The sequence below is a fragment of the Carassius gibelio genome, chromosome B4 (genome assembly GCF_023724105.1).
Source record: "Carassius gibelio isolate Cgi1373 ecotype wild population from Czech Republic chromosome B4, carGib1.2-hapl.c, whole genome shotgun sequence".
Taxonomy (NCBI): Eukaryota; Metazoa; Chordata; class Actinopteri; order Cypriniformes; family Cyprinidae; genus Carassius; species Carassius gibelio.
In genome coordinates, this window is record NC_068399.1 from 2755794 (window position 1) to 2769422 (window position 13629).

The following is a 13629-nucleotide window of genomic DNA, read 5'->3' on the forward strand; positions in this document are numbered from 1 at the left end:
AAGGGTCATATTTCACTGGAACTATCTAAATTAGATAACATTCTAGAGAAAACGTCAGTAGAGATTCAGTTTGATATTTTCAGCCTTCAGAATGTCAACACAACCCTACAAGGGCTTTTTTTCATATATAGATTAATTTGAGTCTGGCCTATAACATCCCATTACAACATAAACCCTTTTTCACCAGCTAGGACCACGCCACAAACCAGCTATGCAACTGGGGAAGAGTAGAAAGAGGATGAAGGGGTCGAGGGAATGGGATGATGGTCAGGTTGATCAGAGCATCTTGAATTGATGGCTCAGGGAGACTCAGGGCGGGGGTACCGTCTCTAGCGTATATTTAGGCCAGACAATGAAGGCCCCCAAAGTTGGGAAGAGTTGAGATACGTGAGCTCAGTATGCCTGTTCGTACGGAGAGGTTGCAGAGGCTGATTAGTTCAGGCGTTAGATGGATAACGTGGGTTTTTGTTTTTCGAAAGCCTTTAAATATGAATGTGTTGGAAAGAGAGAAGCTGGGCAATCGCAGCCAGTGGTTATTCGAAGGAATAGTTGATCCCTCAAGTAGGTTTAAATGCACATGGGGATCTGAGGAAGGAATGAGAGTTGGATGTTAAGTTGAAGATATACAGCGGGTCGGTTGATGGGAAGGAAGCTTTGAGACAGTTCCGGCCGGAGAGGTATCGTGAAGATCATGCTTGGAGCAAGGCGATTAAGAATGGCTTCTTGGGAAGCCTATTTGGTGTTTGGTCAGTGGTATGACTGGCGAGAGATGCATGTGTATTCCAGGGGCCAAGTGTAACTTCTGGAATGGGAAACGAGACGAGAGTCGGTTTATGAGATTAAGGAGTCGTGGTATAAGAGTTGCTCGGAGGAGGAGTTCTTGTTGAGTAGATTAAGTTGGTCTATGCATGAATTGCATAACTGCCAAACATAATCGTCCCTTGTTTATGTTTCCAATTTCTTCTGCATCGTCGAAGCAGATGAGTAGAATCGGACTATTCAAACCCCCAAGGATGTTATATTATGACTATGGGACACATTTCATAATGCTGTGGAGACTGCTTTTGACTGTGAATTGTAGGAACTGAATTCCGGAGGCTGTTCAGAATCAACCGGGCAACCACCATATTAACTGCTGAAGTCTACTTAGGGTATTGCATCCATATACAGCTCTTCTAGCTGGTGGCCTGTCGACTATGTCAGGTTGTTGATAGGAGTGCGGAGGTGCTTTGCAAGTCAGTCTGCTGGTATCGTAGGGTTATGAGAGCAGGAGTTTCTCATGTGGCTCCATCACGGAATGCACAGGTGTGGAGGCGCCTGTAGAAGAGAGGCGGCCCTGACAGTGGCTGAAGAAAGGATGATGGGATGAAAGGATGTCTTGAGTGGGGGAGGGGTTGAGGATGAGAGGGTATGGGAGGGGGAGGGGGTAGGGAAGGTAGGTAGAGAGGGAGGGTGGAAGAAGGGATGTTGGGATGAGAGGATAGGAGGGGAGAAGAGGTAGGGAAGGTAGAGATAGAGGAAGGGTGGAAGAAGGGATGTTGGGATGAAAGGATGTTTGTGAGTGGGGTGTGTTGCAAGATGCAGGGAGGGGCAGAAATGGAAAGAGGTTTGGAAATAGAATTGGAGGTTGAAGGAGACCGGCTGGTCTGTGTGGGCAACAGTATAGAACATGCAATGCTCAATAGGTCGCTTAATCACAGGAAGCCCCACCTTCTGAATGAAAGAGCCAAACACTGCACATCACTGGAGTTGCTATTAGAAGCTTCCTGGTTGCTATAGAAACAGTCAGCAGTCTTACACATGCTCTTAGGACTGTGCGCTCTCACTGACTAATCTTAACCTGAATAAGGTAACAATGCTGTTGTTAGGAGCATGTTCGTCCAATTGAGGCGCTGCTGAGGTGGTGCAGATAGCTGCGGGCCCTTCCGCTGAGGTCTAGGTGGAGCGGTTGTTAACTGTGTGATCGTTCACCTGAGGCTCTGCTGTGGTGGTTTTGCTGCTGTAGCGGAATGATCGTTTTATGTGAGGCGCTGCTGTTGAAGCTGTATGATCGTTTCACCCGAGGCACTGCTGGCAGAGCTGTTGTAGCTGAATGATCATTTCGCCTGAGGCACTTCTGGCGGTGCTGTTGTAGCCGAATTATCGTTCCTCCTGGGGCACTGCTGGCGGTGCTATTGTAGCCGAATTATCGTTCCTCCTGGGGCGCTGCTGTTATAGCTGCATGATCGTTTCACCTGAGGCGCTGCTGGCGGTGCTGTTGTAGCTGTATGATCGTTCCGCCTGAGGCGCTGATGGCGGTGCTGTTGTAGCTGTATGATCGTTCCACCTGAGGCGCTGATGGCGGTGCTGTTGTAGCTGTATGATCGTTCCGCCTGAGGCGCTGATGGCGGTGCTGTTGTAGCTGTATGATCGTTCCGCCTGAGGCGCTGATGGCGGTGCTGTTGTAGCTGTATGATCGTTCCGCCTGAGGCGCTGATGGCGGTGCTGTTGTAGCTGTATGATCGTTCCACCTGAGGCGCTGCTGGTGGTGCTGTTGTAGCTGTATGATCGTTCCGCCTGAGGCGCTGATGGCGGTGCTGTTGTAGCTGTATGATCGTTCCACCTGAGGTGCTGATGGCGGTGCTGTTGTAGCTGTATGATCGTTCCACCTGAGGCGCTGATGGCGGTGCTGTTGTAGCTGTATGATCGTTTCGCCTGAGGCACTGATCGCAGTGCTGTTGTAGCTGTATGATCGTTCCACCTGAGGCGCTGCTGGTGATGTTGTTGTAGCTGTATGATCGTTCCACCTGAGGCGCTGATGGCAGTGCTGTTGTTGCTGTATGATCATTTCTCCTGAGGCGCTGCTAGTGATGTTGTTGTAGCTGTATGATCGTTCCACCTGAGGTGCTGGTGGCGGTGCTGTTGTAGCTGTATGATCGTTCCACCTGAGGTGCTGATGGCGGTGCTGTTGTAGCTGTATGATCATTTCGCCTGAGGCACTGATCGCAGTGCTGTTGTAGCTGTATGATCGTTCCACCTGAGGCGCTGCTGGTGATGTTGTTGTAGCTGTATGATCATTCCACCTGAGGCGCTGATGGCAGTGCTGTTGTTGCTGTATGATCATTTCTCCTGAGGCGCTGCTGGTGATGTTGTTGTAGCTGTATGATCGTTCCACCTGAGGTGCTGGTGGCGGTGCTGTTGTAGCTGTATGATCGTTCCACCTGAGGCGCTGGTGGCGGTGCTGTTGTAGCTGTATGATCGTTCCACCTGAGGCGCTGGTGGCGGTGCTGTTGTAGTTGTATGATCGTTCCACCTGAGGCGCTGGTGGCGGTGCTGTTGTAACTGTATGATCGTTCCACCTGAGGTGCTGATGGCGGTGCTGTTGTAGTTGTATGATCGTTCCACCTGAGGCGCTGATGGCGGTGCTGTTGTAGCTGTATGATTGTTCCACCTGAGGCGCTGATGGCGGTGCTGTTGTAGCTGTATGATTGTTTCACCTGAGGCGCTGCTGGTGATGTTGTTGTAGCTGTATGATAATTTCACCTGAGGCGCTGATGGCGGTGCTGTTGTAGCTAAATGATCGCTTCACCTGAGGCACTTCTGGTGGTGCTGTTGTTAACTGCAGGCTCAACCGCTGGGCACTGTAGAGGTGGTGCTGTTGTTAGTTGTGAGGTCATCCACCTGAGGTACCGCTGTGGTGGTGGTGGTGGTAGCTGCAGATTTAATAATTCTATTTGGGCAACATTATGACACGGTGTTTGTCAGATTAGTTAGATAATTAGAAACAAAGGGCCATATTCCTGTAAACAGCTGAAGTTAGGGTGAAAAAAAGGATGTTGGGATGAAAGGATGTTTGTCAGTGGGGCGTGTTGAAAGATGCGGGGAGGGAGGGAGGTTGGGAGGTAGAGAATGAAAATTAGATTTAAATAGAATTGAAGGTTGAAGGGAGACCGGCTGGTCTGCATGAGTGAAGACTAAAGAATACAGAAGACGTGTCACTCCTTTAGTTTTGGGTGGCGTGAGGGATGGTGAATGGGCATCTGGAATTTAGAAGTAGCTGTAGACAATTATTAGAAAACATGGAGCCGTATTTCTGATAGATTCTATTTACTTATTAAGACATACCAGCATATGAAGCTATAAGTCATGGCAAAATCAGTTAATACATAAAATCAATCCATGCACAAGTCTTTAATACATACGTGTCAAGGGGGGAACAGTTTACACTGTTCAATTTGACCAGCCTGCATGTCTTTGGGCTGTGAGCCGTATTGCTGTAATCAGCTGAAAGAAAGGGTATAGGAATGGATGTTGGGATGAAAGGATGTTTGTGAGAGGAGCTATAAACGAAATGTGATCATAGAGAAGGGAGATCGGTTGAATGAGAGTAGGTGGAATTACATCTTGCCTGCCGCTAGGGGGCACTGTGGTTTGATGCTGTGGAGGAGAATTCCCGTGACGTCACGTGTGACGGAGAGTAGAGTTGCCGGAAGTGCTGGGGGGCTCAAAGTTTGTCATGACAGAAGTTTAATTGAACTAAATAAAGTTGACATAACTGTTTGTTATCTGCACAATTGAACTGGATACCTTGGATTTAAGAGCGTGTAGAAGGTGACCCGTGGTTCAGTTGTCCTCGGCTCTGGATTCTAGAAGATGTGCAATGAGAGCGGCCGCGACGGGAGCGGGAATTCCGTTTCGGCATTCACCGCGCTAATGAAGATGGCGAATTCAGCCCGCGGATCTCACTGACGGAGAGCAAGGAGGTTGGGCTCAGGATCCGCCTGAGATGAGTGTGTGAGTGTGTGCTCGAGGCCCAAAATGTGGATGATCGAACGTGAACGCTCTGAAAGAGACTGTGATCAGAATGATGAGAGGTGATCGTCGAGTGTCGTCAGTGACGATGAATCAAACAGCGCCGTTCAGACCAGGCAAGTACACCTGTCCTTCGAGAGAACGAGACTAGCAGAGCGGTATAAGGTGGCCCGGCATTTATCGAGGTTTGGAAGTCAGGTGATTGTTTGAGGCGTGGCCCTGCTCCCGAACTTTAGTTAACCTCACTTAACTCCATAAAGAGAAATGTAATGTAGTGATTCAATAAGTGAAGCTATTTATAATAAAACTCATGGTGCAGGGTTGACATCAGGTTTCTGTTTTAAGGGAAACAGGTCAATTCAGCTCAGAAGGAATTATGAATTAAATATCAACATGGCTAAGTCTTTAGTTTTTAGTGTCTTAGATTTATCCAATAAACCAAAAATACATAGACGCACATATTCACTCATTCATACAAGTTGCAGGAACAGAGAATGTGAGGATAACCCCCTTATATTTTCCTTATGACCACTAAAATAACTAAAATACTCTGTCAGTTTTGATCATACAGATAAGGTATTGTTTGAAACTGCAAAGGGTCTACTTTTATTTGTGTACAGTCATAATAACAAGAAACAAGGTGTTTTTGTAAAATAAAGAAAAAAAAACGGGTGCTGACATCTGTCACCGCTCTTCACAAACACGTAAATAAAACGTCATGAATCTCCGTGAATACATGCCTCAAAGACATGAGAAATATATATATAGAAAGCGTGAAATTTCTACTTTTAATCGAAGTCACATCCTAAACAAGGATTTAAGTTGTCCATATGAAATCAATTCATTACCTCTAATGCAGTCATGCCCACGAGCCAATCACGCTTTTCAAATTGTAAACATCCACAGGAGACAATGCCCACATCTGTAAACAAACATGAAGAGTTCATCCCTGCTACCTTCTCTACTTGTTTCTGGAAGAAGACGTGCTGAGAGAAATAACACAGAATTTATATCAGAAGAACACAATGCAATGCATTGATCCAGTGTAGGATATCATTCTATATTTTGCTATTTTTGGACCAAAATGTATTTCCGATGCTTCAAAAAATTCTAACTGACCCTCTGATGTCACATGGACTACTTTGATGATGTTTTTCTTACCTTTCTGGACATGAACAGTATACTGTTCACACAGCTTCAATGGAGCCACTGAGAGCTCTCGGACTAAATCTAAAATATCTTAAACTGTGTTCTGAAAATAAACGGAGGTCTCACAGGTTCAGAACGACATGAGGATGAGTTATTAATGACATAATTTAGATTTTTGGGTGAACTATCCCTTAAAGCTATACAATAGTCATTAAAAATACAAACACAATGAGTGAATAACATGATACAGAGTTAAGCAAAGGACTAATACTCATTTATAAGTCCTTTTGAGATAATTTTGGTGCATCTAGATCTCTAAAAGACGGTTTCTGTGCTACGCTGTAAACTGGAGAATGTGTTCTGAGGAACAAAGGTAAAAAGGGTTTAGAGGAAATTTCAGTCTGGTCCTTTTTCCTCTGGGGTGGGGGAAACCAATCCAATGAAACTCTTGATTTCTATCCTGGATTTACATGTGATGGTCATGATGTGCATCTCTTTGACCATCATCTTGGATATTTGCCCAGAAATTTGACAATCTCCTTCCTGAGTTGGGATTATCATTGTGTTATTTGTGTTCATGTTGAAAACTGTTCTATGAGAGAGTTGGCTGATTAGGCTTGCTTCAGACAGACTGGCTCTAGGATTGGATTCATGAACACCCTGTTATCTTGGGCCTCTTTGTGGATTTTGGCCCCTCATGTTCTAATACCCTACACTGTACTTCTATATGTTTCTCTGTGTGCGAATGAATGTCTGACTGAATGTGTGCGTTTTATTTAATGGTTTGAATGCACACAATCCAGCCAATCAGAATCACATTTTTAGACAGATCATAGTAGAGCTGAAAATATCTTGAACCTCGTTAATGTTCAGTATATCACCAGCTGTAAAAGCAGCTCAAGGCTTTGAATTATGTGTTTCTGATGTTTCCACCCCTAAACCATAAAGCAACAAAAGAATATTAAACTAATAGCTTCATGATTCTTTTTCTCATTTGATTTTTCTTAAAGTGAACACAGGACTAGTCCTTGTCAATCAGATGTTGAATTGGAGAGATGCTCAGAGTTACTGCAGACAGAATCACACCGATCTGGTCAGTGTGAAGAACCAGAATGAGAATCAACAGGTTCAGAAGATCATCAGTGATAATAACTCATCTGGATCATGGATCTGGATTGGTCTGTTCAGAGACTCATGGCAGTGGTCAGATCAGTCTGACTCCTCATTCAGATACTGGAAATCTAATGAACCTAATAATTCGGGAGGTGGTGAAAACTGTACAGAGATGAAACTAGGAATTCAGAGACAATGGAATGACATCCTTTGCACCAACCAGAATCATTTTGTGTGTCATGAAGGTGAGTAGATCCTCACAAAACACAATCCATCACCTCAAGATCTCTTAAAGTTCCCTTTCGAGGGAACTTCGAACTGCGTCCTCTAGGGGTCGCTATGGGGAACACTTCGTCATGACCCATGTCTGAAGCATACTTGAAAAACACCAACGCGTTGGCCAGTAACAGCCTCTGACGTCACTACTGGTGCGACTATAAATAAGCGCCCAGAGAGCACGTCATTTATCTTCTTCGTCTTCATTGACTGTTTTATTTGAAGCGTGCATCTGAGAAACAACCAGGGTAAGAGCGATCTTTCTTTGTTTATCATGGCATCCACTAGCAAGGCGTTTAAACGGTGTGTACATCTGTGTCTGCATTATTTGACACCTGGGGCCTGTTCTTCGTATCTCGCTAACTCAGTTAGCTGGATTTGAATGTTGACAATTTGGCGTGATCTTGGATCATTTGGTTCTTTGAAGCTCATCCCGGAACTGCTGTCATAGCAACATGTCCGTAAGCTTAAACCTGCTCGGGAGCAGCTTATTTCATGTAAACAGGATTAGACACCTTCTTTTCAAACAGAACTGATACTCAAAATATGTTTGCTACCACTGCTACTTTATTACAAAAGTATCATACTGATCCAGGGACAATAATTTTAAATAATAATCATTAAAAAAATGATTTAAAAATAATATAAAAATGCTGTGTAGTCCATAACAGCCTACTATAGACACAGCCAGTTTTACTGAAATATTTGTCTTACACATACTATACAGATAATAGAGTCGTGCATTATTTTGAGTGATGACTGCTATTATAAGAGTGGCTTGATAGAGCGCAGAAGATACAGATAACATGATATTGACCCTTAAGAAACTTTTTTTTTATTAATGCTGTCACGTAACAAATCTGTCAAAATATTAAATGAAATGAATAGATCATTTCTACATTGAAATAAAAATGTAAAGACTGCACAATTATTTTAAATTGCAAATCTAAATAATTGGGAATCATGAAAAAAACAATAAAATAAAAACATGTATCTATTATCTGTTTCATGTATCTATTATAACATTTATGTAGTTTTGTTTGCTTGGCTGTTTCCTTATAAAAGTCCGGAAATTTGTCAAGTTTTTCGCCGGGTGTCATTTTAAATTATATGACATCATTACATTGCCGTCTTGCCACCAGCCAATCGCTGCACAGCTGATCATGGTTTCGAGTATCGATACATATCCCCTTTTAAGCCAACAAATGAACGCGCAATTATCTCAGATAACTCAATCGATACTAATCATACACAACAGGTGTGTTCGAAGAACCGAATTATCCAGATCATGATTAGCACGATCATATCATCTTGGATGTGTAATTTGATCTCGGATGTAATAAGCGACTTACAGGAACGGGCCCCTGATGACACACACAGTCTTTGCGTCTCTTGTTTGGACGAAGAGCGCGTATGCGCAATGTCCTTGAGGGGGCGATCTGCGTGCATTGTGAACGGTTTCCTATGAAAAATAGGATGGCAGATGGCAAAGAAGCCTTCTCAATCCTCCTGCCCTGCTTATGTGGACCTGTTAGAGGTTATGGATCGCGCCATGGCAAAGTTGGACTTGCCATGGAAGCGTGCCAGCAAAGTAACACCCTGAGGTGGCCTCGATGAGCATTATTTATCTGACCATAGCCCTCCAGCCCAGGTCAGCCTTCCGTTTTTGCCTGATTTACATGCAAAAGTCAAAAAAGAATGGAAGAGGCCATTTTCTTCTTGCATCCATCGATTTCAGCATACAAGTTATGCTAACATCGAGGGTATGCGTGAAAATGGCTATGAGAAGTTGCCCCCTGTAGAAGAGATGCTGGCTAGCTATCTCTCTGTGAGGGAAGCAGCAGGTCAGGCTGTGGCTTCATTGCACACCATGGCAGTGCTTCAGACCTGCTGAAGGACCTGGATAAAGGCGAGGGCCTTTCAGCTGACCAGGTATGCCGAGCTTCACTGCACCACAGACCTCTCTATCCGTGCTACCAAGCAGGCCACCTCCGCCATGGGTAGGTCTATGGCGGCCATGGTAGTAACAAAGAGACATCTGTGGGTGAACCTGGCAGACATCAAGAGGAAAGAAAGGGCTTTCTTCTCGATGCTCGGTCTCGCCTTCTGAGCTTTTCGGTACCTGTGTCGAGACGGTGGTCCAGAAGTTCAGGGAGGCAAGGGCGCATTCAGCTGCCTTTAAATCCTTCATTCCACGAAGGTCCAGGTCTGAGCCCGAACAACATAGAGGTCCTGGCCCATCTCATTCTGAGGATCAAAGACGGGCGCAGAAGGCTAGTGTCGCAGCTCGCGCTCCTCCCCCGCCTGTGAGCAGGGGCAAGAGGAATCGTGGGTCACAAGGAGGTAAGCAGGACCTGAGGGATGTGATTCAGATGAGGCAGCGTTCTTGTCCGTTTCGGAGCGATACCTAGGTAGCTACTCATTCCCTTTGGATGTTATTAACTTCTGCTATTATCCTCCCTTGCCTTATTCCTCTGTAACCACCACCTCTCCATCTGACCGAGGTTAGGTGGAAAAAGTTCTCACATAACAGTCTCCTATGCTGTACCTATGATCTTTTTGGTTGGTTCTATATTCATAGTAACCACCTTACTGATGGTCCGGACTATAAGGAGGCGCCCTGTGAACGGGGCTTCAGTACAGGAGGGTGGGTGAGTATGTAACCCTTTCTGTATATACTTATGGGTTAAATTGCTGGTGGTCTTGTGTCTGCTAACACTCTGTGAGTCTCTTTTACAGTGCTCAGTCATGGCATTTACTAACACCCGTCAGCACTGACCTTCTGGCCTCGTACTCTGGTATTAGGCGGCTGAGATCACAGGGAGCCTCACTGATCATTAGTACTGGAACACAGCACTGCAGGGGATTTCATGAATGTCTGGCCAGGTCGCCAGAGGTTTGTAAAATTGGAGCTTGCCTCTGCAATGCTTAGGAACCTCTTAGTACACACGCTACGCTCTGTGTACTTCCTAAAGTGGTAAGTGTGCACGCAAGACTCTGCACACTTTTCTGAAATCCTGTACGGTAAGGGTTATGTGCACAGCTTCATTCCCTTTTCGAGATGGTTAGACCTTGGTTCCTTTGGCTCCATTCAGCCAGTGTGTATGTTTATACACTTCAAGCATTGTTTCCCTCAACGTGAAAGGATATCTGGGCGATTCTCGCGGTAGTTTAATAGCGGTCCCCTTTCCAGGCAGGGTCACGTATGAATGCGCTACTCTGAATTCGGAGTTCTCCTCTCATATGAGACCGCGTTCTCTGTTTTTTCCCCAGAGCGCTCCACCATTAATTCCACAGATTGAGTTGATATTCTCAAAACATATTTTTTGAGATACATCATTCCATCTCTGAGCTGCTCGATCAGAGTGCCACAAGAGCCCCTGTTTAGAACAGTATTTTAAAAATCCATATTATGGTAAGTGTGCACGTGAAGTCTTAGTGCACTTTCTGAAATCCACACTGTGGTAAGTTCGCACGCTAGTGCTCTGCATTTTTTCTAAAAATCCTTTATTGTAAGGGCTCCGTGCGGTTGCTTCGGGCCCTTTCTTGAGTTGGTGAAAAGCCCCATTCATCTTGGGTGCCACTACATTTATGTATCCTTGAATACCTATCTAAGCAGGGTATTGCTACCAGGGATCTGTTGAGACAGCTCCTTCAGCAAACTTGTGCGAGAGCAAGCGGTAGCCCCTGTGTGACAGGTAAGACTTTGTATAAATACTGGGCTCTTAGCCGTATCCCTTTAAAAGAATCCTTCCTGATTCCAAGCCTTTAGCTCTACCCCGGGCCGTGGCCCTAACAAATAAACTGGGTATGCAGCTTAGGCCTTTGGCCATAAGGGATAATGTAATTGACAGCCATCTAACCATCCCAGGGGCAACTCCCATGGAAATGGTAGAGTTGGTACTTAGTGTTCACCATGATTCTGGCCTGCACTCCCCTCAGCATGGCGGTGTGGGTATAATGTTCCCCATAGCGACCCCTAGAGGACACAGTTCAAAGATCCCTCGAAAGGGAACTGTTTCAGGTTACGAATGTAACCATAGTTCCCGGAGTAGGGAATGAGACACTGCGTCCTCTAGCTCCCTGCCATGCTTCGGACGCAAGCTTCAGACGAAGAAGTAAATTACATGCTCTCTGGGTGCTTATTTATAGTCGCACCAGTAGTGACGTCAGAGGCTGTCGCCGGCCAACGCGTTGCTGTTTTTCAAAGTATGCTTCAGACACGGGTCACGACAAGGTGTTCCCCAAAGCGACCCCTAGAGGACGCAGTGTCTCGTTCCCTACTCAGGGAACTATGGTTACATTAGTAAACTGAGACAGTTCATGCTACATGTCTGACATGACTAATTCCTCCTCCATAGTGTCTACATGTTGTTTTTGATCAGTCCCTCTCTCGTCTCTGCTTGTGGTTTGTTTGGTTTCCAGATAAACTGATTCTGATCAAGGAGAATCTGACGTGGGCTGAAGCTCTGAGATACTGCAGACAGAATCATGTGGATCTGCTCTCGGTTCATTCAGAAAAGATTCAGCATCGTGTGATGAACGTGGTTAAACGAGCGTCTACTGCAGTGGTGTGGTTGGGTTTACACAACTACTGCGTCATGAACATGTGGCTCTGGCTGAGTGGAGAGGTCGTGTGCTATCAGAACTGGGCACCAGGGAACGGGACGAGACCAGAAAACTGCAAACTGGAGAACAGAAAAGGAGCAGTTCAGTCTGGAGGAGATCAGCGCTGGACCAGCCTTCCTGAATCTCACAAGCTCAACTTCATCTGCAGCAGAAAATAAGAGCTAATGTATTTACTTTCACGCTTTTCATTGGCCACTTCATTATCTTTCTGATTTACTTTTGTGTTTTTTTTATTTAGTAAGTTCTAAGTGAATTTCCTTATTGGGTTTTAAAATGGCAAAAAATCTTTTTTATTCATGTTATGATATATGTGCATTTCCGGTGTGGCTATGACTAATTTTCTCAGTTTAAACAATTGATATATCATCTATGTTGTATTCTGAATAAAATATTGAAATTTGAAACTTCCACATCATTGCGTTCTGGTTTTATTCACAATTTGTTACAGTGTCCCAATCGGGTTTGTATAATAACCCCATAAATTATAAAATTGATTCTCATCACTAATAGTCTGATGAAATAAACTTAAGAAAAAAACTTCCATCATTAACTTAAAAAAATAAGTTAATTTACAGCTTTAAATAAGTCAAACTGGCTGCACAAATCATTTAAATTCATTCATATTAAACCAACTAAAAACAAATCACATTTTCTAAAAGAAAACATGTTGCCACAATTATTGATCATACCCAAATATATATATATATATACATATATATATATATATATATATATATATTCATGTGAGACAAATTCCCTATGATGACATATGGGTATGACAATGTTAAAGGGATTTATGCAATTCAAAAACCTTAAAACCGAAAAGGGGGTGTTTTTTTTAAATAAAAGATAATGCAGTTTCCAGTGATGGGTATTTTTAGGAGTAGGGTTGGTGTAGGGCAATAGAAAATACACTTTTTGCAGTATAAAAACCATTTCATCTATGGAGATTCCCCATAAAACCTAGAAAACAATGTGTGCGTGCGCATGTGTAAGATGTTAATTAATCTTCCCATGAAATCAAAGTCCAGAAACTCTCAAAAACAGATTCCATGCAAAAAATAAAAAATAAATAAAATGATCCCATCGTGTCTTTCTTAGGGAGGGGCTTCAAAAATTAGGACATCGAGTGATTATCGGAGAAGGGATAGAGTGGTGTAGAATGAAGGTAAATTATGTAAATAAATGTTATTTATATAGCGCACTTAAACACAACGTAGCTGACCAAAGTGCTGAACAGAGTATTAAAAAACAACAATAATAAATAAATATAAAATAAGAATAAAAAACATGGAAGACAATATACTAAAAAACACAGTACAAAGATTAGATTAAAACACCTGGGAGAAAAGATATGTTTTCAGCCTCTTTTTAAAAATGATAATGGAAGGTGCAAGACGAATATCCAGTGGCAGCTGATTCCATAAGCGAGGGGCAGCAACTGAAAAAGCTCTGTCGCCCTTGGTTTTTAAACGTGATCTAGAGACATAAAAGATACTGATCATCAGACATTAAGGATCTACTAGATGAATTTTAATACTAGGGGGCTTGATCATTAAGAGCTTTAAAAACAAACAAAAGAATTTGAAACTGAATTCTGAAATGGATTGGGAGCCAATGGAGCGATGTTAAGATCGGGGTGACATGGTCAAATTTCTTTGCTCTGGTTAA

General features: G+C 43.8%; 1 protein-coding gene across 1 annotated transcript in view; it reads left to right on the forward strand.

The window, feature by feature from the left end:
* Window positions 1-12273, forward strand: part of LOC127956016 (macrophage mannose receptor 1-like) — a 42078-nt gene extending 29805 nt beyond the window's left edge. The window contains exons 4-5 of the mRNA XM_052553766.1: window positions 6951-7298; window positions 11755-12273. Of these exons, the coding sequence (XP_052409726.1) occupies window positions 6951-7298; window positions 11755-12116 (710 nt within the window). The 3' untranslated portion in view covers window positions 12117-12273. The remainder of the gene's footprint in view (window positions 1-6950; window positions 7299-11754) is intronic.
* Window positions 12274-13629: the final 1356 nt, after the last annotated feature.